Consider the following 26,372-nt stretch of genomic DNA (forward strand, 5'->3'; position numbering starts at 1 on the left):
GAATAGGAAAGGGATATGGCTACTAGCTGCCATTCTAGAGGTTCATAAAAACAGCAGAATAAAAATGTAATAATAAAAAAACATCCAATAGCAATTTGAATCAGAATTGACTAGCAAACTTTACACACCTGGGCTTTCAACAGACGAGGCCTCAATTCAGGCTAGACATTTACGCATAAATGTATTGAAAGACCCCCACCTGTTCTCGTGACCTTGCTAATGTGCTACACCAACAGCATTAAATCAGTGATGGCCAAAAGCAGCTACAATTGTTGTGTATTTATGAGGAACTGGTATAAAGTAAGCGAATGAATAACACATGAGCATTTTTTACTGGAAAAAAAACCTTTGGCTTTTACAGGGATCATAAATGTTTTTAAGTAACTCAATTATTAACATAATAAGCTGAACCCATTTGAAAGCACCATGCTATAGAAGACCTTTCTCACAAAAAAAAGACAAAAAACAAATGCATTATTTATTAAAAGGCATCCGTGGGCTATTCATAATCCATCAGCCATATTGTCAAAAAATATATTAAATAAAATATGGTAAAAGTCAATGTGCAGGGAAAAAGTTGAGCTATGGAGAGACAATTAGGTAATGCCCCACCTGCATAAGCCTTGAGACACTAACTTCAGAGGAATGCAAATGATCCGCACGTCGCCATTTAAACAATTAGGTTTTCTAATTCAGAGTCTGATCTGAGGGGCACCGTGAATGTGGGTCTGCTTCGTTGAATACGAGGCACCTTTTAAAAACCCCGTCCACTTAGAAAATGAGAGCTCTCTCTCGGCTTTGCTAATCAGTTGTGACATGTTTTGTTTGATCGTTGCAGTAGGGAATGTACAATGAGTTTGATGATGATGAGAAACATTTAGGGTTACAATAAATCAAATACAAGCACACAAGTTTCTCCTGTAGAGATGTGATTAAGCCAAGCCACTTTAAGAGTTCCTGAAATGATTATTGCCACGGTTAAAACGACTGGTGTTTAGAGTTTATAGCAACATCTAAACAGGTTCACTTCCTTAATGATGTACTAAGTAACTTTCTCTGATGGAGGGACACCATCTCCTGTCTCCATGGAAATGTTATTACTTTGCCTGGAGTCCACAGTCGCCGTGGCCTCACCTGCTTGTCTCAGTGGAAATAGAATGTTTAATGTCATACATAATGTCCATTAAGGGCCATTTATAGAACCAATCACTTTAAAATTACAATTTACTATAGGGAAAATCTTGAGTAACTCACAATCATACTATAAAAGGTGGAAACCCAGTGTAACTTTGAAAGAAGAATCTTAAAATATTTAAATGAAGTACTTTTTGTGGTTTGGCTCCAAATCTTGCCAGTGCCAGTTGATGTGGTAGCCTTCACCATTACATGCTTTTACAACACAGGGCTTTGTTTAATGAGGATTACACACCGTACAAATATATCACTGACAATTTCCGTATTAAAATGCATTATCGACCTCCTAGCTGCAGCTGCACTCGAGTGAACCTGAACATAGTCTTCACTAGAATCTGTAACTAATGAAGCGTTTATGCAAATGTATGAAAATGTATCAACTTGTCAATCCATAATAAACCACACTGTCTTCTGAGGTGAAGTGCTTGACTTTAACAGGCTCTGACCTAATTACTAATTCAAATGCATGCAGCGGTAATACCAACAAGTGCACAAGGCATTACAAGACCTCCTGCGCAATTCATCTGTGGCCCCAACCACACATATTCTATTAAACCGTGGGAGTTCTGCCTCTAAGACTGCAGACTGCCATTAGCACAAAGTCTTTCATAACAAAGTTTAGTGGAAACAATTCATTTTAAACGCACAAAAAATAACTTTTAGATTGCAAACTGGAATGTGTTCAAAATCCTACAGAGCCAGATTCATTTGTTCTTAACCAGGATATGAAAATAAGCCCTATTTACATTTGCATTCATATGATTTTAAAAGCTTTGTTGGATGTTTAAATGAATAGCCTACACAGTGAGAAAGAAGCCTCCTGTTGTGTTGTTAGCAAAATCTGACCTGGTTCTTTTAATATGGAGCAGACTTTATATGTAAAAAGAGCTCTGCGGTCACCCTCACAGCACGATTTTCCTCACTATTCAATGTAACACTAGCTGCCGTTGTGCACTCACTTGAATAAACCAGTTTAAATCCTTCCCCTGTGCTTTCTCCATCGCTGAAAAACTCCAGCCAAAGATGATTCGAAGTGGAGATGAGGGTCAGCCCCAGCATAGACGTCCCGGTAAATGCTCCGAGTACATGGGCTGTGTTGTCTTTCCCATCATGCACCTGTAGAAGTAGCACAATACAAATAAATAAGATGTAATTTCACACCTGTTATTCGCTACAGGATAGTGGTGCTGATGAGTGGTAGTAGCGGCAGATGTCAGACATGAGGAATGACAAAGAACCATCACAAACTGCCTGTTTACCTTGAGTATGTCCCCCTGGGCCAGATGAAAGGTACGTGCTGAAATGTTGATGCCTTTGCCAGCCTGCACCTGAGGCAAACATCAGATAGCACAGCTTTCAGCTAAATTAACAAGCACTGACAAATAGATGACAAGATGGTCGACAACACTGTTTTTTATCCTTTTGTAAAAAAAATAATAATAATCTAAGAAGAGTAGAAGCCGTTGAAGAGTACAGACAGATACTTAGTGCTATCCCCACTATCATTAAAATCTATGTTAAAAATGTGCTCATTGCTGACCCAGTGGCTACACAGTGTATCAAAATAGAATCTTCAGACAAACAGAGATTTTCCAGATGGTGATCCACATCCATAGGGAAGAATCCAAACATAATCATAATATTACTCACTATAATATTTTTCATATTTCATAGTGGAGGATCATCAGATAACAATAAGGATTGCTTGCTGGCGGGTTGAAAACTAAACTAATATTTCATCCGTGGCTAATTGGAAATGTTTTTGAGTGTGGTGTAAACAGCCAGAAGAGGTGTAATTATAATTACTCAGTATATAAATCCAATATTAATACTTTGAGAAGTTATAGACTTTAGAGGAGGAAGGTTTATTATTCACTTTATTATTAACATATTTGTAAATACGGGAAAGGCGATATGTATACCTCTGTCTGAAATGAGTATCACAGTGAATTAATCCATTTAAATGATTCATATAACAACATAACATGAATAGTACTTAAAAGTAATACGTACCTGTATACTGTAGATGCACTCGTGGTTGTTGTCATAGTTCATGGGGTAGTTTGGGGACAGAAGTATCCCTTCATTGTTGATGACTGAAGAGCCACACTCAGCTGTTTGACAAGAAGAAAATATGATTAGAATTTGTTCTATGAGCCAGTCGAGAGTAATTACTGCTAGACGCTTTAGAGAGTTTGGTTCAGACCCAAGGAACTGCAACTTTCATTTGCAGTTGCGTCAATACTTCTGGTACAATCTGGTTACAATTTTCAGAGTAGGGAATTTAGGACGTAATTATTACATTACTCTAGGAAATTTTCTGTCAACTTTCAGGGAGGTCATCAAAGGGGAAAGGAACAAAGGAACTTATTTATTTAACGTTTGACTCTAAATAACATTGAGCACTCAGAGCTGTTTTATTCTCTTTTAGAATGGCTTGGATTCACTATTTGCAATGTCCTGGCTGCTGCCTCTAATGTGTTTCTACTTACAGCTCAGTCCACAATTCACAGAGTCATTTTAGTGTCACCCTTTCAGTCACAAATGATCGCTCCCTTGACTCTAAAGTAGTCTTAAGCTCAACTGCCCTTAGAGCTCTCTATAGTATGTGTATGTGTGTGTGTGTATGTGGATTTGAACATCTGCACTGTCAGCCATTCGCATCCATTTGGAGCAGTGTGCTTCAGGTGTAAAAGCCCAAAGCTAATTTACCTAAAGATCTGTACACTTCACACATGTGCCCTCTATCTACACACTGTCCCTTATCCTCTTTTCATTCCCTCACTCGTTGCCTCACGCCCGCCCCTCCGCGTGTCTCTGCTGGTGTAATAGTCATATTACAGCTGTCATATCGTCAATAAATCACAAGGCTACAGTTTCCATTTAGAAAATTACCTCTCCACCCTCTCCCTCTTTAACTCCCTTCCCTCTGCTCCACCGCGCTCTCTATCCTTCTATATAAGTACTGTGCTCGTCCACTTCAATCAACATTTCCCATGAAAATCACCATATAGTCTCTGCTCGCTTTTCCACTGTCTGAGAGCGAAACAGTAAATTCTCTAAAAAAGTTCTGGTAAATTCCCTAAAAACTGCAATAGCCTAATAAATATGGAAACTTGGCACTAGCACAAACTTGTGAAAGGCCTGACCTACAACTAAGGGCACAGAAGAAAAACGACTAAGAATTGTGTGGGCTAAGAAACCATTTCAATATCAGCTGCCTGCTTTAAGCACCTGGATAACAAATTATACTTTAAAAAAGTTTTTAAAAGTACATTTTCTGAGTCATTAAACTCTCCACATTAGTAGAATAAGTCGTCATGATAATAGTAATAATGGTGGATGAAAACCTTAAAATTAGTGGTACCAGCTATCACAGGTTTAAATTTACTAATGATTTACTTTGACGTTTGTTCAGCTGGTCAAATGGTCAAATGGAAACTAGTCACCTTTTTATGCAGCACTTTACACAGAGGAACCACTCATCCATTCACATGCACATTAATACAGCCGTGTACGCAGACACTGGGGACAGGATGGATTAAGTGTCTTGCCGAAGGACACAATGACAGCATTCACCTGTGGGAGCTGGAACTAGACCATCAGTGGATCGAACCGCTCAACCAATGATGTCGAGAGCAGGATTAGAGCCGCCACTTAATTATTAATATATATCGTAAGTGTGTTTGATGGAGGGCCGTTTTATGTGCCTGCGCTCCAGCACTTTTCAAACTTTTGCATAATCCGGTATAACAGGTTGAAACTGCCGCTTGTAAACACAACTTTTATGTTAAAAATAAAATGTGAGACTCTCTGAAGTCATCTAAAATTAAATCATCATATACTGCGTGCTGTTTTTTGAACCTATTTTCCTGTTTTCTGCTGTGACGTCTTTATCATCGCTGTTTATTGATTGTAAATCTGCAGCCCAAATCCAATCAGATTTGACACACTTTTATTCTCTCTCAAACAGCCTCAAGTTAAAGGTACAAGGTTTTATCTGCGCTGAGATGCTCATTTGGCTAATCCTATCCACTGTCAAAGGCTTGTGTGTCCAATGAGGAGTCTACTCTTATAAGTGCCATTAAAACATTGTAGTGAAGTCCTGAAAGTTGAGAAAGATTGTTTAAAATGAAGTTTAGACCAAGAAATAAAACTAAATACATCTTATTCCTACATAGTTATTTCTGACTGAATGTTTTTGTGTCATTTTTTGCTAATCCCTGGAAAAACTACACAAACCAAGAGATGAAGTAACCACTTTTAATTGTCTTCCATTGATCTTTTTTTCCCTAGTTATAGCCTAGCATTAATCTTTGGACAAAAAGTTGTGTGAGAGTGTATTATTCATTCACCCCCCACGCTCGGTCACATTTTTATATAGTGCTTTTCCACCTTCTAGACACTCAAAGAAACTACTCACAGACACATTTATTTACCAGTGTACGCAGACCCGGGGGGCAAGGTGGGTCAAGGTGGGTCTTACGCAAGGAGACAATTACAGCATTCATCTGTTGGGAGATGAAATTGTACCACTAACCTGTGGGTCAGTGGATCTGCATGCTCAACCAATAATGTTTATGCTGAGAGTTGGATTCAAACCTTCGGATCAGGTGACAAAAGCTCTACCAACTGAGCTACTGTCGCCCTATGGCAGCTACTGTTCCCACAGCTGCCCTGAGGCTGACCGCTTTGGCCTGCAGTTAAAGCGGTGGGCAATATTGGCACAAATGAAAATATTGTAGTTTTTGGGATTGCTCCAATGACAATATTTAGACCGTACCTGTAAATGTCATGTCTGTTTAAGTATTATAACAAGAATGAACTCTAATGAATGATGAATCACAGAAGTGCAGAATTATCTATTTAGTTGTAAGATTACCCTGCAAGTTACTAGAATTTATTTTCAGTCTTTTAAATAAAAGGCAATATACTCAATTCTAAAACCACAATGCCATATTATGCATTTTCTGATATTCTATTTATTCCCCATCCCTACTAACTATCCATACCAAACACTTCTCTGACCAAGCGCTCACATCATGACCCTGTGGTTGGGATGTAAGTATATATAAGACAAACACTCTACCACCCAAGGCACAAGAAATCAGCAAAAATAAACTGTTGACTGATTGAAAGGGAATGTCAGACTAGTGATGTATACATGGGCTTCTATTGGCAGTTGTCTTCTTGTCTACATGTCTACTTGTCATTGTATTGGAAACAGCATGTTGTAAACAATATGTTGCATTGTGCAGAGGAGTCAACAGACTCCTAATGTAAACTGCCTCATAATCTGCTCTGTAAGTAGGCACTTCTGGACTTTTTATCACATTTATAGCTTGTACTTCAATAGTTACTGGAAGCGTTATAGCATTTATATTGGCTAAAAATCCCAGCCCACTCAGGTCCTGCTACACATTAACATTACCTGACATTTACTGTTTGTGAACTGACTGAGATGTAAATGAATACAGATTTTATACTGTAAAAGTGTCAGCTTGGGTCACCAGACAACGTAAAAGCATTCAGCTGTATGGGTGTTCAAAGAAAGGAAGTCAGCATTGCAAATAAATGGAAATTTAGGATGAGTTTTGCCGTTATCAAAAGTGGCTTTCTCTTTGAGTGTCTTGTAACAGCTGGGCCCTCTTGGCTTGTGAACTATCAAAACTGATAAAACATAATGGACTCCAACTTTTGACTCAATCACTTTGCTTGTCATAATGCAAGCAGAGGCTGCAACACTTGCAGGGAGCCTTGAGACTTCAAAAGAGAAAAAAAATAGATACATGAAACTTTTGATGCAGAGTGGATTTAGCTGTTCCTTTTCCAGATTATTCATTTAGTGAACCCCTGCATGTAGCCTGAAATCATTTGAGTTATACTGGGTGAAGTACAAGATTTAACACAGCTGAGGCACATATTTTTCACATACCGACACATCTGGGCAGTGGAGCGCTCCACATTCTCCGCCCTCCTCCCAGACACACCAGCTCTGGTGCCCCTTCTAGGCGATATCCCACATTACAAGAAAACGTCAATGTGTCGCCCACTCCAAAACTGTAGCCATTTCTTCGTCCAAATCGCGGCATCCCAGGATCTTCACATGGCTCCAAAGTGTATTCTGGAACAATAAAAAAGCAAAAATCTGTATTTGTTCTTTCTAGCACACTGAGCTGTATGTTTTATGTAAACTTGAAAGTGAATTTAATATCTATTCAGTCTTTAAAGGTACACTATGTAATACTTATGGTGGAGAGTCTGCCACATACTCGACTAACAAAAACCATGTCATACTGTGGAACATGCCAGGCAAAGCAATAACATCGTCATGGAGACAAGTACATGCTGTACTGTCTACCAGAAAAGTTATATTTAATCATAAGTGCTTTTGTAATAGCACCTACCGGTATGTAAATTCATATTTTGTACACATTGAGTTGTGTTAGTACTTACTTTTTGTTAGGAAAGAGAATCCTTCCTTAAACAGAAATGGGGGCCTGAGACATAATCTCTCCCCCATCTACAACTCCATCCTCAGACCCAGAACAATGAGAACAATAGCAGGGTCGTCAAGGGCTGAATAGGGTAGTTTCAGCTGAAACTGGAGACAATAGCTGTTTACAGTTTCAGTGTAGTTAGCCCCTCCCCTCAGATAGATTTAAAGGCAGTGGCCACCAGCATTCTGACCAGAACTGAAGAAGTGGCTTGGATGAGCAGCGAAACGTCTTCACTCCTAAAGATTTGTCCAGTTGACAGATTTAACTTTGTTGTTTGCTATGTTAGTACTTAGGTTTCTTTAATAATAAACGTTTGAAAAATGGAAATAGAAAGTTGAATCTTCACTCTAATAGTTTGACATTAACTATCCAAAATATCTAAAGACATGTCATAATACATCCCACTGAATTGAGAAGTACTTGTTTGATTTTGCGCTCACCAGGAGTCCCATATATTTTGACCATAGATGATGATAAAGTATGTCTGTGAGCACACTGCAGTTTGGCCCAGCATGTAGAGCATGTTGGAAGTTGGCAAGTCCCACTTCTGGTGACACCTCCCATGTGTTATATGGGAAGTATCGGCTTTACGCCATCTGGGAGGCGGTAAAAATGTAGCGCTAGTACATTCAGATTTCTGCGCTCTTTTTCTCCGGAGTCAATAGGGGAGATGCTGTGACAGAGGCGTGATTTATGAGGGACACTTGTGGCCCTGGGCTGTGTCTGTCTTTGGCCTCAACCCTCCACTTCAATAGAGCACTGACCCACTAACTCCAAAACAGGACTATGCACCAGGACAACAGACGGATCGATCCACAAAATATTTTCAAAGCTTAAAGAAGACATTCTGCTTTTGTTTGCTATATAGTTATAATCTACAACATCTGTGGATCATTAGGTTATAATTTACACATTTTAAATCGCAATATTTATCTAAAACGACTTAATAAAAGAAACAAGTCCATGTTTTTTTTTTTTTTTTTCGATATGTAAATAGACATGAATATATGGATGCCGTCTGTTACTATTTATTTGTGTCAGCAACGAAATTCCAAATTTATATAACGATTCAGTGAGACAATTATTATTATTTTTTTTAATTTTCTCCCCGACACTTTTGTGAACCTATCCAGACACAACATGCAGCTGACCTGAGAATACTTACACAGATAAAAAAAAAAACGAAAAAAGTTTTAAGTCTATATTTAGGTATACTGTTCAACTCAACTATGTTCCAAGTTTATGCATTACCAGAGAAAGTTATGTTGAAGCCCTCGTAGGAAATGGAGAAGTCAGAGATGAAACGGAGCTGGGCTTTGAAGTTGCCATAGAGACCGGCGTTAATGTTGCTAGGTAACTCATTTCCTGTGAGACGGGCCAGCGGCTGTACGAAGCTCCCGTTTTCCGTCAGCAGCAGGTAGTCGTGTTGGTCCTCCAGGTGAAAAGAGTTAAACTGAAACTGGACTCCTGGTGGGAAAGAAAAAAACAAGATGGATGAAGCTCTTAGGGGAACTTGTACTGTCCTGAATATCCATGACTTTGGGATAGTGTTGTTGTTGTTGTTTTTTTTGGGGGGGGGTTTGCATTTATTTTCTAATTGACCAGAAGCACTGAGTGTACACCAGTCCAAAGGGTGGAGCTGCATGACCTCTTAGCATTCTAGACAGCCTCTATTTTAAAATTGAGCAGGAACACAGGTCAGAATTCTATAGCAGAAGTTTAACTGTTAGATTATAGATTTGTTTACCTCGTTTATGATCAATACCTCTGTAATTACTGGGCCTATCCAGATGAAACAAAAACTGACAGAAAGTTCAATGTGTTTTCTATCAGCAAATCAGTAGCTTCCACGCCTAAGCCCTAAATACATGTTGTGAAGTTTGAAGTTAATATTACTATCTTCATGGTTGTGCAATACTGTTTATACACGACCTGCTACTGCTAAGTCAACTGCAATGCTGACATCTCCCCGTAAAGTTTTCAATAACCCCAAGAATAATCAAACATAGATGACATTTGACAATTTTGTTAGCCAAGTTTCAAAACTGTACACATTACTATAAAAGATAAACTACACAACATTTCACTCCCCATTGCAGTGTTTAGTTTGTGCGTGTGCCATACCTTTGCCGTGGCTGACTTCCACAGTCCAGGTGCAGTTGAGAGACGAGGGGTAGCTGTCGGGATATCCAGGACTCAGGATGGTTCCCCAGGGCCCACGGACATCTCCCCCACACAGAGCTGGAGGATCAGGAGAGAAGGAAGATGGATGTGTGCAGTGACAGGGGACAAAGAGCCAAAAAAGGTCAGATCAGATTGTTGATAACAAAAACAGATACAGTTTCCCTGTGGAATTAGCTCTCTTCTGCCAGGTGCACAGGTATAAGCATAAATGTGTTTTCAGCAGTAGCATATACAAATCAAGAGTAAAAATTAGTACAGTATACCTTAGTAAATACCTAAATAGTAGTTACTTTCAGCCTACAAAGTTATCAAAAGGTGACCTAAAATGTTTTGTAGCCCCCGTAAGCACATTTTAGCATGATGCCATCTATCAAAGTAAATGCCTTTTTACAAACTGGTTTAAACATTTTAACATCAAAAGTCAAATAATCTGGGCTAAGCAATAAAATACAGTGAATGATGAATGTAAGACATACTCAGAAAAGTTTTAAATATGACTCAAAAAATAAACAACAATTTATCAGTGGATTGGTTATACTCAAAAGTGTGTGTTAGTTTCAAAGGAAAGAAGGCGTAAACCAGTAAAACTAGTTCAAAGACTGTACATAAGTATGTGAACACAACCAAAATGACATTATCACTTTGTAACTTGAAATGGGACATCCTAGAATGATAAAAGCTGCACAGGATATTAGAGTCAATTAGTTTGTCATTATAAGCCTCATAATGTGCACTCTGTCTGACCTTTCATTTAACCACATTCTCTGATTGAGTGTGGGGCAGAACTCATATGCTCAGAACTGGGCGTAGTTTGGGTGAATGTGCAACTCAGACTTTGCATACTAATGTGCAGGTCTTTGCATGATGTTTGGTGTCTGCTGCTTCATTTAGTTCATCATTTCTGTCAACTTGCTTGTCATTTTCTCTTCTTACATTGCTTAAAAGTGCAGCACTGGCAGACAGCTCAGTAGAGAAGGTCAAAGTTTCTTATGTTGATGATTACAAAGTCCAAGAACAAACCACAAACCACTGGGAGACACTTACAATCTACAAGGATATAAAACAGGCTATTCAGCCTGTAACCACAACAATAGCGGAATCCAAGAAAAAGAACTAGGGAATGTTTCTAAACAAACACAGACATAAAGATGCAGAGCACACTGTATTCACATAATCAGATGTGTTCGCTCATGCACAAATGTTTAATTATTAATACTTTCCTGCCAGGAATGTTTTAATGTTGACGTGGAGGACTTGAGAAGTGTGAAACCCACTCATTACATCTTTGCCACTGTCGGTTTACTTCATTACAATATGGCTCCCTGTTGCTTTGTTCACTGCCGCAATTATGAGCAGTTTCACTGAAATAACTCCCTTTAGACAAAGAGGTGACCTTCTCATCAATATTGGAGAACATTTCAGTGCCTATTGTAAATAAACAGCTGTTATGTGGTTGGAAGCCTGTCATCTTGTGAATATGTTACTGAGGCTAAACCATTTCTTACCAACCGCAGCTGTCAGTGGTGCCTATCTTTATGTGCCTACATGGTGAATAAACAGTGCCTAATGACACGGCATCCAAGAATCCCAGTCTGTTTGATGTTTATCTGCACAAACTGGCTTCTCCGAGGAAATGTTCCCAGGAACAGTGCAATTCAAATGTGGTTAACAAGCACAGAAGCCAGCAAACCGTACACAGTGAGAACCTACAAAACCGATGGCACAGCATTTACCGGCGCTTTATTCCCCTGTTCTTCTTCTGTCCTCACCCTCACTGCAAGTGAGACAAAGAGACACCCCCGTGCCCCCTCCCTCAACCTCCACGAACACATCACTACTGCTGCCTCCTTGATTTGAGAGTGGGGCGAGAGGAGGTGACAGTATAAAAGGGCGGTGCACGAGGATACGCGGGGAACATGTGACAGAGACATATATGTGGTCACACTGCTGTAATCTTCAAATCAGCCCCATCAGCCACACCACGCTTCCTCTGCAAATTGCCTCAGCATGCTCCCAGTGCACAGGCAGCCGTCTGATTCAACTGGTGGCTATTTGATCGCAACACAGTCAGCTTAATTCATTTTCCAGCAAGTCGACCTTTACTGCTATATGCATTACTAATACGGCCATTTGAATGCTTGTTGAGGATAGAGTTGTCTTTATAAAAAAGAAACGTCTAAATAAAACAATTTTTTTTAAATGTGATTCTAATCTCATATATATCAACATGTCATATACAATCATAGTATGAATTTCTATAATATAAAAAAAGTTTATTTTTTCTAAAATAATACTGTCTTTATATTCAATCTGTATGGGCAGTTTATTTTATTTATTTATTCTTAATTTAACCAGGAAAGTCCCACTGATATTTTTAACCCCAATCACATGTTTTTAGTGGCAGGAACCAGAATTACCTACAGAGACACAGGAATAACATGCAAATTCCACGCAGAAAGGCCTCACATCAAGAAGGTCACAGGTTCAACTCCCGGGACCTTCTTGCTATGTGGCATAATTACGAACCGCTGTGCTGCCCGTGTTCAAGATGAAGCTTTTACACCTCATAAAAAGACAACAATATAATGCATGTATTAAAATGAGTGCATAATTCTACCCACTACCTACTACTATGCTTACCGTCACATGTGGGCAAAGGGTGGCTCCACCAGTGATTCTTTTCACAGACCAACGGCTCTTCATGGCTGAGCCTGTACCCAGAATCACATCCGAACGACACAGTGGAGCCAATGGAGAAGTCCTGCCCGTATCTAATCCCATTGACAGGGATACCAGGATCCAAGCAGGAGTAACTGTCCACCGTAACACCTGAATAAGAACACAAAATTAAATAACTATCATAAAACACATATTAAGATGCTCTACTTTGATCTCACATATTTGCATAATCTAGACTCAGGGGATTAAGTATTATACTCCCCAGGCACTATAATATGCAAGTGATGCTTTGTTTTTCATGTCTTAAAAATTATGTTCAGAGCTTGTCCAGCGGCATGTGGTTACAGTTGCCTGCCGTCTGGATGCAATGTACACAGTTAGGCAGTAAAAATAAGACAAAATCATACAATATATAACACATGCTATAAATAAAACGCACATTTATTTACACTTATCTTTAGAAGAAATGGCATGGTAGCAGATACGGAATATGCATGCATGTCCACACGAGAATATCAAATACAGAGCATTCCATAGATATTCCATATCTAACGTACTTTCATATAGTATTTTGAAGCCAGCGTTTGATCGGCTGTTATCAGTGGTGAAGAGTAGATAGAGGAAGTTGCTGCTGCTGAACAGAAACTGTGGGACCTGGGTGCCATTGAACGAGCCGACCAGAGGAGACAGCAGGTTGGGCCCGTCGTGGATCTCCAGGAAGTCATATCCGAGTTCAGTTTGAAACCTATACACATTATACATGCATTTATATTAGCATTAACAAAAACAAGTACATGAAATAAGAGATGGCCAATATCTGTTCTTAACATTCCAAACAATATATTTTGATATGACAAAATTGACACATTTATAAGTAATTTCCCAGAGACAAGTACGAACTTATTTAAAGGGCCCATATTGCACTACTTTCTGACCTATGTTATAATGTTGTTTCCTCAAAAACATACCAGGAGTTGTGTTTTGTTTCAATATGTTTGACACACACACAAACTCTGCATATTTAGTTCTTCTTTCAAACAGAAAACACTCTGTTCCACATTCTGATGTCAGGTAGTAACACAGGAATCGCTCTGCTGTGTTTTTAAACCCATTACGCTTTCACAAGAATAATTTGGATGATTTCAGCCCTGGAATTTCCAACATCTGCTGAAATAAAGGTAAAAGGAGCTGTTAACATGAAAACTACCACTACATGACATCACAAGGTGGAACAGAGCATTTTGAGCTTTAAGAAATAATACAGGGTTATTCAAACATGTGTGAATGAAACAAAGCACAATTCCAGATATGTTTTTAAGGAAGTAACAACATTATAACATGGCTTAAAGCTCAAGCCAAAGTATCATTAATTTTATCATAGGCATTTATAATAACCATACCAAAAGCTTTTAAATATTCAGTATTAAAATATACTGATGCATGTTTTATCATAGAGTTCTGGATATAATAACCAGTCCACTGAAATGAATTATATAGCCAATAAAGAGTAACTGGCTATAAGACTATAAAGTTTTAGGTTTCCACTTGTCAATCTGCAGAGTAATTGATGGCTGTTTTAATGCATGAACCCACATTGGGACATTTAGGTCTTTATAGCATACAGGACGTGCCACCCACCTGTCAAATGTGATTTTGATTGAGCGTCCCGGTTCGGTTTCAATGACCCACTCGCAGTTGAGAGAGTCTTTATAGTAACCAGGCCAACCAGGAGACAGGATCACGCCGTTAGGGGCCGAGTAATGGCCACCGCATGGGGCTATGAGAGAATGAAAGAGGACACGTACAACATTACAATAGTACAATAGTTTCTCCGTCATGAATGTCAAATTGAACTTCAAAACCTCACTCAAGTCAAGAATAGTGCGAACTACATGGTGTCGAACTAAGAGTTGAAAGAAATACATTCCAAAGTGGCATCTATTAACGTAGCTTAAGACCAGAATGAAAAGCCACCTCTTCTTCCTGGCATTTAATACTAACTACACGATATCTGGTGTTTTATTGTTTTTTGCCTGCATGTCGGGTTATGTGTATATTTGTTTTCTGTTGCCTTTTTATATGAAGGACTTTGGGCAGCTGGAGTTGCATTTAAGTGCGCTATATAAATATAATTAAATTGAAATTGAACTGAACAAAGCTATCAATAAAAAACTGTCAGACTATGTCAAATGGCATGGTCAAGGTTATTCACTGTAATGAGCTTCCTTGTAAATCCTGACAAGTGCAAAGGAATATGAATGCTTTATTATTGTGTTAATAGCTGCTAGAAGGTCAAAGGTCACCTACACTAAGGCCTCTTCACTTTTCATTTGTGCACTGAGGCATGCGAAGCGATTCATTATGCGTTCTTGTTGTTTTAAAGTTGTAATTTCTATAGACAGTATAGGCCTAATCTGGCATATCACAGCCTAAATGAAGTAGCTAATCTATGCTGTCAATATTTACCTTCACATTTGGGAATAGGCCCGCTCCACATGACTTTGCCTTTCTCCAGCTGACAGGAGATCGTCTCGCTCCCCTGCGTTTTGATAAATCCGTCCTCACACACCACTGAGATGGAGCTGCCGAGCTGGAAGCTGTCTCCGAAGCGACGGGCGTTGATGGGAATGCCGGGATCTGGGCACTCATTATGACCAAACGCTGAGGATAAATGTTGAAAATGTATAATTAGCAAGATATTGAAATAGATTGGGCTTTCAAAATTCTGAGCTACACTGTACTTGCTGTGCTTTGTGCTAATCATCATACTTTCTCCAAAAGAAACTTTATATTCCTGTATTATATTTGTGGGTATATTATTCTCATCTGTTAGATACCATCTGACTGTGTCCTTCCGTCGACTGTGGACCTTTCAAAATCTGACTAATGAAAGTTTGCCAGAAAATACTAAATATTTTCTTCATTCCTCAGTTGTACATTTAATTTGACCAGGGAACGAATACATATTTAGAATGATTTGGGATAGTTTTTCCCTTTTTAACTGTTTCTTTTAACCCTTGATTCTTACCTCATATGGGAGTATCAGTCTGAGCTAAAACGTGAAATTAATCCAACTACAGTCCTAATGTCTGCCTGCATTTTCCTTCCTGATGTAAATTCCAATATCCTACTTTCAAAATATCAATAGTAAATGTAACTCACTTAAAAAGGGAAAGAATGAGGGAAAGAATGAGCAGTTCTTTTGCACAAAACAACTTTAGATTTGTCTACATAAGTGAGCAGGACTATAAGATCAATGCCTTCAAAAGAAAGTCAATGTTTTTATTTGCTAAACATGCTGCTGGCTGTTGTCTGCTAAATTAGTCTCCCAAACATCTAAAGCTTCACTTCAATCAGATAAAAGATACAAAAAACTGTACTTTGTTCTCCATTTTGACACAGGTTAGAGACACTTTTTTTGACTGAACTAGGTTAACGGTTCCTGCGGTTTTCTCAAGCTATATTAAAATGATGTTTTTCAGACAGTATCTCGTTGAAAGTCTACTCTACACTGTAGTTGTGCAACCTACACTCTATTCTTAGCTAAGACAGTGACCTCACCTGGTCAGTCTTTTCTTCTCATTGAACAAGAACACTTTGATTCTAATGAAGTTACTGAATAAGAATAGACTCTGAATTGCCAGTTATGTGGATTTGGTAGAGAAATTATAGCAAATCAGTGTGAAACAGCTGGAGAGTCACAGAGTTCAACTACACGAGCTTCTTAGTTAGGTCATTTTGGATTAGAGTTACACCTCTGCATTTCCGCATTTTCACACTGTATAATAACAAGTTCCGCATTCAAATAGCTAGTTCCAGTCTCTTTGTTCTCTATTTAGTGTTTTATTTTTTTATTTTTTGTGTGGGACATCAATAGTTTTTGTCTGGATCATATGCGGTCTACAATATGGTCACATTTTTACATAGCTTTTTTCCATGTTCTAGGATCTCAAAGCACTTTACACTCATTCACACACACATTCATACACCAGTGCACGCAGACACTGGGGACAAGGAGGGTTAAGTGTCTTGCCCAAGGACACAACGACATCTGTGGGAGTGGGATTCGAGCCACCAACTTTCAGATCGGTGGACAAACACGCTACCAACTGAGCTACTGTCGCTACGACCCTATAATTCGTACATTTTATCCTTACCCAAGAAAAATTCTGACTGACTTTATCTGAGTTTTGGTCTGTAAAAGCAAAAGGGCGTTACATTCAAAATAGTGGGGTTAACTGAGAGAGTACATACTGGTGTAAGTGATATTGAACCCTCTCCCAGACATGGAGTGGTCGGCCTGAAACTCCAGTCTTAGCGTGTGGGTGTTGGATGTGAGATGGGACGGACTCTCCGCTCCCGAAAACCTCCCGATCACATTCGCATCATTGGTCTCTCCATCTTTCACCGTCAGCGCATCATAAGGCGCCTCAAGATCAAAGTCGTTAAAGGCCAAGTGGATCCTGGAGCCTGGCTCGGACTGGATGAGCCAAACGCAGTTCATGTTGTTCCCGTAGCCTTCTGGGTAATCGGGTGAAAGCACTGTTCCCGAAGGCGCGGTGAAGTTGGACATGCATGGGACTAAAAACACAGAGATGAGAAATTTGATTCAAAATGTCTTTGTTGATTTTGATTAAAAAAGGACAAATTTGTTGATATTTTTCTGCTGAACAACTAAAGCACAAAGTAGTAAAGAAATAGTTGCATGATGAAAGCAAATAATTTTTTATATCAACAATTTTGCATGTTTTGAATGTAGGATTATGCCAAGAATAGAAAATGTATCATGGTTTTGTCAATAAACAGAAATAGGGTTTGAGTTTCCTGTTATATGCAACATTTTGAGGACTTTTCCCCATTAAAAAAACACAATATGTTGTTTTAAATTGTCAGTCGCTACGGTCTACTACTGCATATCCAAGTAGGCTATCCCAAATTGTACCCAGAATAAAATAAACATGAAATTTAAAAACTACAAAAATACAGATCTCAAGAATGATTAAATGTAAAGATAGATAGATACAATTATGGTGAGACAGAAATATCTCGTTAAATATTCATCTCTAGTGTCATCGGTCATCGTTAGCTCCAGGCCATCATAAAAAAAAACTCTGTCTAGCTGTCAGCGTCACCATGGCGACAGGTTAGACCAAATGTTTTCACCATCGCAGCCCATCAGTGTGTAATCTTATCCATCACATCTATAAACATTATATATGATTACGGTACTCACATATGCATATAGGGATATTGGCAGACCACTGGTTGTTGTCCTGGCAGGAAATTGTCTTCTCTCCAATTAACTCAAATCCAAACTGGCATTCAAACCTCAGGATGCCTCCGTTTGAGAAGCTGTCCCCCTCCCGTATGCCATAGAGGGGCGTGCCAGGGTCCCCGCAGCTCTCTTTGTCGATTTCTGTGAAGAGAAAGGTTTATAAGTAGACATTAACCTGAGTGTCATCCCCTCTGATCAGAACAAATAACCCCCCGAAACATCCATCTTGACCTCGCCTAATAAGGTTACTGAGCAGGTCGATTTTTTACACTTACAAAATAAGACAAATCCATAAATTCAGGCTAGGAGAAAAGCTTGTAACAAAATTATGGACAACTGTGGACAATTCGGGATATGTTTTTGCATTTACTTAAAAAATATGATGAATCCATAATTAACAAATAAAAATTCATGATCAAAATAAATGCTCCATCTGGGTAATAAAAAAATGTAAACAAAATTTGAGGATATGTAGCCGGCACGTTCAAATCAGAAACAAGGCAATCTTCTGTTATTATTACTGATTAAGCTACTGCTACTCTACATTTCAACCACCAAGCATGCTAATTCGAACGCTAATTGTAGCCTAGAACGTTCATTAGGTTAGCCTCACTCATTAAGCACATTTTTACACACCTACACAAGCACATAATTTATAGCTAGCCAACATAAAAAATGGAAATACCATAGTGTGACAATGCTATATGACATAAATAACCTACTGATAAATCAAATGTGCCACAGTTTTCTGTATTTTCGCTAAACAAATGACAATATATTAGCTCCCTTTACTGTTGGTGGGTATTAAATAGGGGCACCTGGGACTATTCTGGTGTAAAACTGGAACAAATCAATGTTTTTGGATAAATCTGCTGGGACAAGGAATATAGGGCTCAAAACTGGGACTGTCCCGGGTAAATAATGACGTCTGATCAACCTAAACAAACAAGCTTGCTAGCGTGACTTTAGCCGATTAGCTAAACTTGTTGCTAAACTTGCACAGTAAACACATCTACCATGGCAATACTCTTGAGAAAGGTAGGATCAAAAATTGTGTCACATCAATAGGTTACTTGGAATATTAATACAATCATTTTAAAATCCATGCATTCTTAGCAGGATTAGCATTTGCTGTCATTTTGTAAGCCCCACCATTTTGTCTAAATATGGTACCTACCCACTCCTGCTACTGAATAGAACCGATTACGAAATACTCCTTAACATTATTCCTTTTTCTTGTCTTCAGGAATTCCATTTATAAAATACTTTGGGGCTGTTAGCGTTAAAGTTACTCACAAAATGTCAAAAGAGTTTGCTTCTCAACATGTGGAGAGCGCCCTCGTGTGGCAAGAATCGAGTAGACAGTAGCCTAATTTCTTGCAGCAGCGCGCCATGCTACAGATCTCACTCCCCGTGGTTTGGTGAGATTTCTTTTCTTTTAGATGTTTAGTACTTAGTTAGCTGCATCAGGGAAAATCTTCACCTTTAGCAGAACATTGCACCCTTTCCAAAACACACTGGCCTACTCTTCTTTTGTATGAAACTCTTGATATTCAGATTCATAATGTTTGGTTTTGTAAGGTTGAATTTGTTCAGAATTTTCAGACCCTTTACCTCTATTGCCCTGTCTGCCCCCCTTCACTCCCCTGCTCTCCTTTTCCCATTCCTAGTATTATTTACAACACTAGCTTGTGGCGCAGAGTCCCAGTCTGTGTTTTGTGCTGTTCGGGTACGTGGGAGTGCGCTTTTTGGTTTGCTCAGGCTTGTGCTCGTGATGTATTGCATTAATTTCCATCATGACATTGGTTTTATGAGAGACGCCGCTTCGACCAATCGCAGACGTCCTAGCACACAAGGCTGGCTCACATACCGCCATGCACACAGCCATAGAGGAGAATGGAGAACAAATTGCTTTGGAGAGGCACAGGTTTGAACATTCCCGCACAATCCCTTCACAGCGTTCAAGCACTTTCACAGCAGGGGACACATCGACTGGTTTTTGCTTCTTTTAGAACAGATTTAAATCAAAGTCAATGCTCTGTATCGGCAGAAATCATTTTGCAATAGAGGTTGTCATAGTGCCAGTTGACTTTTTTTGCACTTTTAGCTTACACGATTTGTAAATAAAACATGCATCTTACAGATTCTTGAAACCTTTGAGCTCAAATGTGCACTGTTTAACTTTTAATATTCCCAGCAAAAGAAATAACATCTCAGTGGACACAAGCAGGTGGCAGACCCTCCACCATAAACATTAAACAGTTCATTTAAGTACAGTTACATTAAACAGTGTGTGTTTTATTATTTCAATTTTTTCTTCGTTCACATATATAACTATATCATTTTGTGTCGAATAAAGGCTTGCGATTTAAAATGGAAAATGCATAGGTGCTAGTGATTGCTTCTGTCTGATGTGTAGCATTCCACACATGCAATTACTGTGCAATTTTATAAGGTCCATACAGTAAGTTCTAACTACGGATTTAGTCTGAAATTATAAACCTATAACATTTTCAGACAATATACGATTGACAGATGCAATATAATTAAATGGCCTATTCTACATGATTGACTAGTATAAAAAAAAGTGTAAAGGAAGAGATTCAAGACCAGGTAGAGAGTTAAAGGAAGATTATCAGATCAGATGAATCGAGTTACAGACAGCAGGCATGTGCGTTATATTTCAAGGGAGTTTTTCCAGTACTTATAGCCTGAGAAAAATACTATCGATAGAAGGCTGGCCCTATAAGGACTTAACTCGTCTCACATACTATCCATACAAGGCCATAAATGGATATACTGTTAGCTGTTAGCTGAATACGTCACTAAAAGATGCTTGCAGTCACTGAAAAGATGTATTATAAGGCCTCTTGTTAACCTGAAGATGAAGAGCTGTGTCATGTAACCAAAGTAGCAGGTACAAGTGTCAACACAAGGTTTAAGAGTAAAACAAATGAAACAAAAATGCAGTCTTGGTCTACAGAGGTACAAAAGAGTTCATTGCAACCTCATTTATACAGGTTTGCACTCTCATTTGAGGCGGGATATGGAGTATGTAAAATCAAATGCACCCTCAGTCAGTTTGGTCTGGACCATAGACTGTACATGTAAATTGACATAGCTAACCTGCAAGCCGCTGCGTTCCAAACAGGAAGTGCGCATGGGCGCGCTTCTGGCTCCAATTCACTTTACACTGAAAAACTGTCACCCCTTTCTCTGTAGCTGCTGCTGTTAGGCTCATAATTTTAGTCTTAAACTGCTCATATTAACTCGCTCTTCACAATCCCGTTGTTTTTTATTTCACTATTGTGTCCGTAAACCTTCTTTCCCCGAGGTCGCTCCTGCTAGCATTACAAACAGGTTTGATTGACAGCAGTGCTAAACACCTGCTCCGTGCTAAACCAGCGGGAAGTTGCGTTACATTCATCAGCCTCACTCCGGATTGGTTCTTTGGTTGCTATGATATTCTCAGTCGTAATTCCAGAAATGAAACTCGGCTCCAAATTCGCCCCTATAACCGCCAGCATCGATGAGTTTCATTTGACTGGAGCTGAACGCTACAAGTGACGTCACACTCACTTAACCCACTTCTTTATACAGTCTATGGTCTGGACCCGCCACTGGATATGAGTGTCTGACTTGTTCACACTGCGGATGTCAGCGCTGTTAGTCCATCGAAGGACAATCATCTAATTTATTACAGTCACAACACTGCAACACTTCCTTCCGGCTCCCCCTGATTCTAAACCAGGCCACCGAGGAGCGCATGAGCATTGATTTGATTCAAACTGTCAATTCTTCTGTTCTCATTACGTTACGCCATCCCTGTCTTGTCTTGTTACACACGTTTGTCTTTCATTCCCAACTTTGTAGTTCTTGAATGTGCTTAACTCGGCTGAAAATTGGACAGTTAATGGCTGCCCTGTTTGATCTTGGTAGACTTTCTTCTTTGACCTGCAATAAATTTGTGAATTTTTATTTTTTACTTTGATCTTTGAGTCAATTTGTCGCATATTTTAAGCCTTCCGTATTTATTTTACAGGAACAGTAAGAACAAACATGGGCTCAATGGAAAGAGATTCTACTGCAAAACTAAAACAACTCCGGGATCAAGTCCATTAGTATCTCTGTGAGTTTATTTATCTATCGCAGCTTGTAAAACCCTAAACAACACCCCAAATGTTTAGATGGTGCTTTAAGTAATAGTTGCACAACCAAACAAAGAGAATTAACATAATATATTGGCAACAGGACCATTCTTAAAATAGGTTAAACAAGCCCTTCCCTTTCTAATGATGTCTCAACCATCTGGAGCTGCTTTACAATTACTCCATGACAAACGGGTTCCAAAATGGTGGCTTGTTGTTAAGCACAGCACCGCTCCAGCCCATTGAGTCCTCTTTAAAAGCTGTTAACACTCTAAAGGGAGGTGCTGACTGATTAAAATGGCCACACAGACGAGCAGTTAGCGGCCGCGTTGTTATATTTATTTATTTTTCGCCATTATTTTTTACCCAAATGCAAAGTTTGTGCAAAAAAAGGTCACGGTTTGTTATCGGCATTGTGAGCCTATCTGGAAAAACAGATTGCATTTGCATTGGTATTGTGCGAAATCTCCAGCCACAAAATAAACAAGATCAAAGTTTACTGTTTTGGTTTGGTACAGTGAGATCTGATATTCGGCAAAGGCATCAGTGGATAGGTAATTTGCCCCCAAACAAGTTAAAGAAGAGGGCAGTTAATTCCAAAGTCCAGCGTCACTCTGAAATTGGTCCAAGTGCTCCTACTCCTAGAAGTCTGGAGTAATTTTACACTCTATGGGGCGATTTTCACTCCGGTTTGGCTCATTTCAGAAGCACCATTAGTAACACTGTTGCCTATGGAGACGCGTGCACTGTGTCAATTATTCATGAGAGGAAAATGTAATGCTGTTTACACTCTTGTGATTAAGTAACCTCTGTCCTTGGACTCGCACACGTCCGCACCCACCTGTACACAAATGCATATCAACTATCAGGCTCTGGCCCACCATTCCTCTGCCGCTGCTGCTGCCGCCGGGGTTACAGAGTGTAAAATTGCAGAACATTTTTGGTCATGTTGAGGATGAATATTTCATGAACTCGTATTTCATGGTCTTTCCTCCAGTCTGAATGAAATGCTGTTTAGTGTGGTCTGATTAAGGCAGTGCTGGTCAGTACCTGGACAGCGCTGTTGGATTACAAGAGTCCCACTGGTCCAGCAAGAGCCAGCACAAGTCCCACATCCACAGAGGGCATTTACACTAATACTAAAAGTTGCCGTGGTTGCTTAGTGTCCGAAACCGAAATTACAATGAGAAATTACCTGAAATTATCTCTTAAAATGTCAAACGTTATACAGAATTGCAGACAAGCAGATGGTATTACCAGACCAAGGAGGAATGCATGTTTTCAAGGTATTTTTGAGCATTTAAAAGTAAAAGTAAAAGTAATGAAATAAACTTTACAGCGGAACAGTCCAGGTAACGCAATAACATCTCCACGGAGGCACGTAGTACATGTTTAAGTGTGGCACGTGTAGTTTCATGCACAAAACCGACATAGACATACAGTATCTATGGGTCAACTTTGCTGTAAAACTTCCCCTTGACATATATCTATCCATCTTATAAAATTTATCACAGCCCATAAAAAGGACAGGTAAAAAGATGAAAATAAAATCCTGAATGTAAAATCTGACATTATGCCACTGAAATGGAGCATATCTCTTATAATATAATTTCACTGCCAAGATCGCCCATCTGAAAATATCATCAACTAATGGTATCACGGCAAAACTAGGCAACCAAACTATCCCTGAGTGTATAGGGTTTACAGTAATACAAAAACTGAGATCCAACAGTCTACCATTAAATCTGTATCCAACTCTTTTGACAGGCTGCAATAGTGAGCAGTACCCAGCGCTATGTTTTTGCTATACTTTGCCAGCGCCTCACTCTGCTTTTGCAACCCCAGATAAAAGCATAATGCAAAAATAAAGCGCTTAATGAATCAGGAAATCAAGAAGGTATGACTCACCACCGGAAGTTTGAAATGAGAGCACAGTGCCAAAGACAAGGTTTATTGTTAGAATACAATGGCGACTATACACGGAAAGTAATATACAGATTATGCTTGCATTATTCTTGTTCTTTACTAACTTTGAAGGACATGGGTTTGGAGAAGTTAACTTAACAACTTAAGTGCCAGCTGAAAACACAAAACTGCAGATGTATTGAAGAGTGAAAACATTGTAATGCTGCAAAAAACCCAACAACAACATAATAATAATAAATTAACCTCTTTTTGTTTTGCAGTTCCTTTGTTCACATTCTGATTATTTTGGCAAATAAAATTCATAGCAGCTTTTTGGAATAACAAACACAGAGGAGCATGCTACGTTTGAGGTGAGCAGTCTGGGCTCTTAAGAGGAATACAAATTAAAGATGGTGGATCTTTAATTCTAACTTACTGAATACTAATCATAAAATGGACTAGAAAAGATAATATTAGCCATCTGAAATCTACACTAAGGTGATGGCATATGTAAAGTGGGTATTGGACATATGTTGCTTCCGTGAGTCACATGTGTTTTAAGAAAGTTTATATCTTAAATGTGAGGTGAATGCTCTCTTTTCTCACTCTGTATGAATTAGACAGAGAATTGACAGAATCTAGTGCAACCTGGTTATTTGTTTTGTGAGTTTCATAAAAAAAAAAAAAAAAATAGGAGCTAAAGTAACATTTCACACAACTCATTACATCTCACCTTATCTGTGTTCATTTTTGTCGACAAATAGCAGTGTGGAAATTTTTACTAGGAAGCTATATTAGGAAGATATTTTAAAAAAGGGACAAGACTGATTAGAAAAGTGACAGATTTATTTTTATTTTTTCACATTTAAATTCACAAATAGAAAAGTGCTAATTATTTTCTTTGTAATTCCAAGTCATTTGAATTTCTCAACTCATTCACTTTGACTGGCAGCTTCTCTGTCTGAAGCTTCCTTATTAGTGCGGTGACCCATGCTCTGCCATATGTCTCACTAACACTGCTCATGACTGGCATCTCTCAAGACACTTGTCCATCTGACCGTTAACGCTCAGTATACAGGTGTCCTACCTGCCAGTTTTCAGCTTCAAACATCTTATTTTTTATTATTATGTGAAGGGAAGGTGAGCCAGGGCAAGCCAGCATCTGTGCCTTTTTCACTTGGCACGATCTGAATGGTATAACTAACAGGGACAGACGGTTTACTCTGTGTGCAGTGTTGAATCCTGCATCAATCCAATTGGCAGCTGCCGCATTTAAATTATAGAAAGTAATGGCACGGCTCAAAACCCCTCACGGTGGCAGCTCGGAAATCTCTGAAGAAAATCGAGTTGGAGATGGTACACAGTGTGGCAAGGCACGGGTAACCAGCCATCAAAACGCTCACTCAAAATGTGAGGCTAAAACAATACTGCCAGCGTGATGAATGGATTATAGGCCTGCCTCACAACAGGCCCATAATTCAAGTATTTACTCTTTTTATTTATCTTTTTGGGGAGGGAACTACAGACCCTGCCAATTTTTTTGTGCTCAGAAAAAGTCTGTTTTCACCTACCCCCTGTTGCCGTCCACATCCCTGTTCTTAGTTGAAGAGGCCAAGTCTATTGTCTCTGCAGTTTTTAACAGGAAGTAATTTCTTCTATTATTAAGCCATTTTAGATAAATACTGCAGTTTACAATTAAATGTAAAGTAATGGTTTACCTATGCTGTTGTTCAATAGCAGAAAAAGCAGTTCTTCAAAAAATCTTTAAAACAGACCGATTATGCAAAATCTACTTTTCAACCCACGTTATAGTTGTTTCCTCTTCTCATTTACTCCCTTGAAGTTGTTTTTGGAGTGATTCGTGCATGTTTGAGCAATCTCTAATCGTTTATTTTCAAGATGCCATATTGCTGATCAATCCCCATTTTCCCCACCACCAGCATATGGCCACTGCTCTGCACTTACTTTGTTCTCCAATTTTATTTTCTTAATTGGTGACACGTACAGGATTCGACAGCGTCGCGTAGACTTTTTGGTACAAATGAAAAAAACGTCTGATGTTGATGTGATCTGCAGCTATTCATTGAAGGTGCTGACTCTTTGTTGTGATGTTTACGGCTACGTCAGTGGACTTGTTTCTTTTATTAAGTCATTTTAGAAGAATATTACGATAATGTGCAAACTATAACATAATGATCCACGGGTGGCATAGACTGTAGCTATACAGCAGGCACAGGCACAATAGGTCTTCTTTATATGAATCCAGTTTTGAGGTATGTAGTTCTAGTGTACACTAGATATATATATATATATATATATATATACACATATATATATAGCAATAGTCATTTGTTGCACCATGTCTGTTGTCTAGCCTTCAACCATCTGAAAACCTCTTTCAAAAATGACTTGGTGATAAAGAAAGCCTGACATGCATCCCTGCTTCCGACGCATTCAATATCTCCTTACATTGCGTCGAAAATGAAA

The 26,372-nt window shown here is 39.0% G+C and overlaps 1 protein-coding gene across 1 annotated transcript in view; it reads right to left on the bottom strand.

Moving 5' to 3' along the window:
• The window catches only part of LOC117379073 (CUB and sushi domain-containing protein 3-like), a 319,068-nt gene that overhangs the window by 43,693 nt on the left and 249,003 nt on the right, over nucleotides 1–26,372 (bottom strand). Inside the window, exons 14-25 of the mRNA XM_055225479.1 lie at nucleotides 17,791–17,973; nucleotides 16,812–17,138; nucleotides 15,024–15,218; nucleotides 14,196–14,334; nucleotides 13,115–13,302; nucleotides 12,519–12,707; nucleotides 9,819–9,935; nucleotides 8,946–9,161; nucleotides 7,130–7,318; nucleotides 3,208–3,308; nucleotides 2,454–2,522; nucleotides 2,154–2,310 (exon numbers count right to left, since the gene is read on the bottom strand). Of these exons, the coding sequence (XP_055081454.1) occupies nucleotides 2,154–2,310; nucleotides 2,454–2,522; nucleotides 3,208–3,308; nucleotides 7,130–7,318; nucleotides 8,946–9,161; nucleotides 9,819–9,935; nucleotides 12,519–12,707; nucleotides 13,115–13,302; nucleotides 14,196–14,334; nucleotides 15,024–15,218; nucleotides 16,812–17,138; nucleotides 17,791–17,973 (2,070 nt within the window). The remainder of the gene's footprint in view (nucleotides 1–2,153; nucleotides 2,311–2,453; nucleotides 2,523–3,207; nucleotides 3,309–7,129; nucleotides 7,319–8,945; nucleotides 9,162–9,818; nucleotides 9,936–12,518; nucleotides 12,708–13,114; nucleotides 13,303–14,195; nucleotides 14,335–15,023; nucleotides 15,219–16,811; nucleotides 17,139–17,790; nucleotides 17,974–26,372) is intronic.

Source organism: Periophthalmus magnuspinnatus, chromosome 11 (genome assembly GCF_009829125.3).
Source record: "Periophthalmus magnuspinnatus isolate fPerMag1 chromosome 11, fPerMag1.2.pri, whole genome shotgun sequence".
In the NCBI taxonomy this organism is placed as follows: Eukaryota; Metazoa; Chordata; class Actinopteri; order Gobiiformes; family Gobiidae; genus Periophthalmus; species Periophthalmus magnuspinnatus.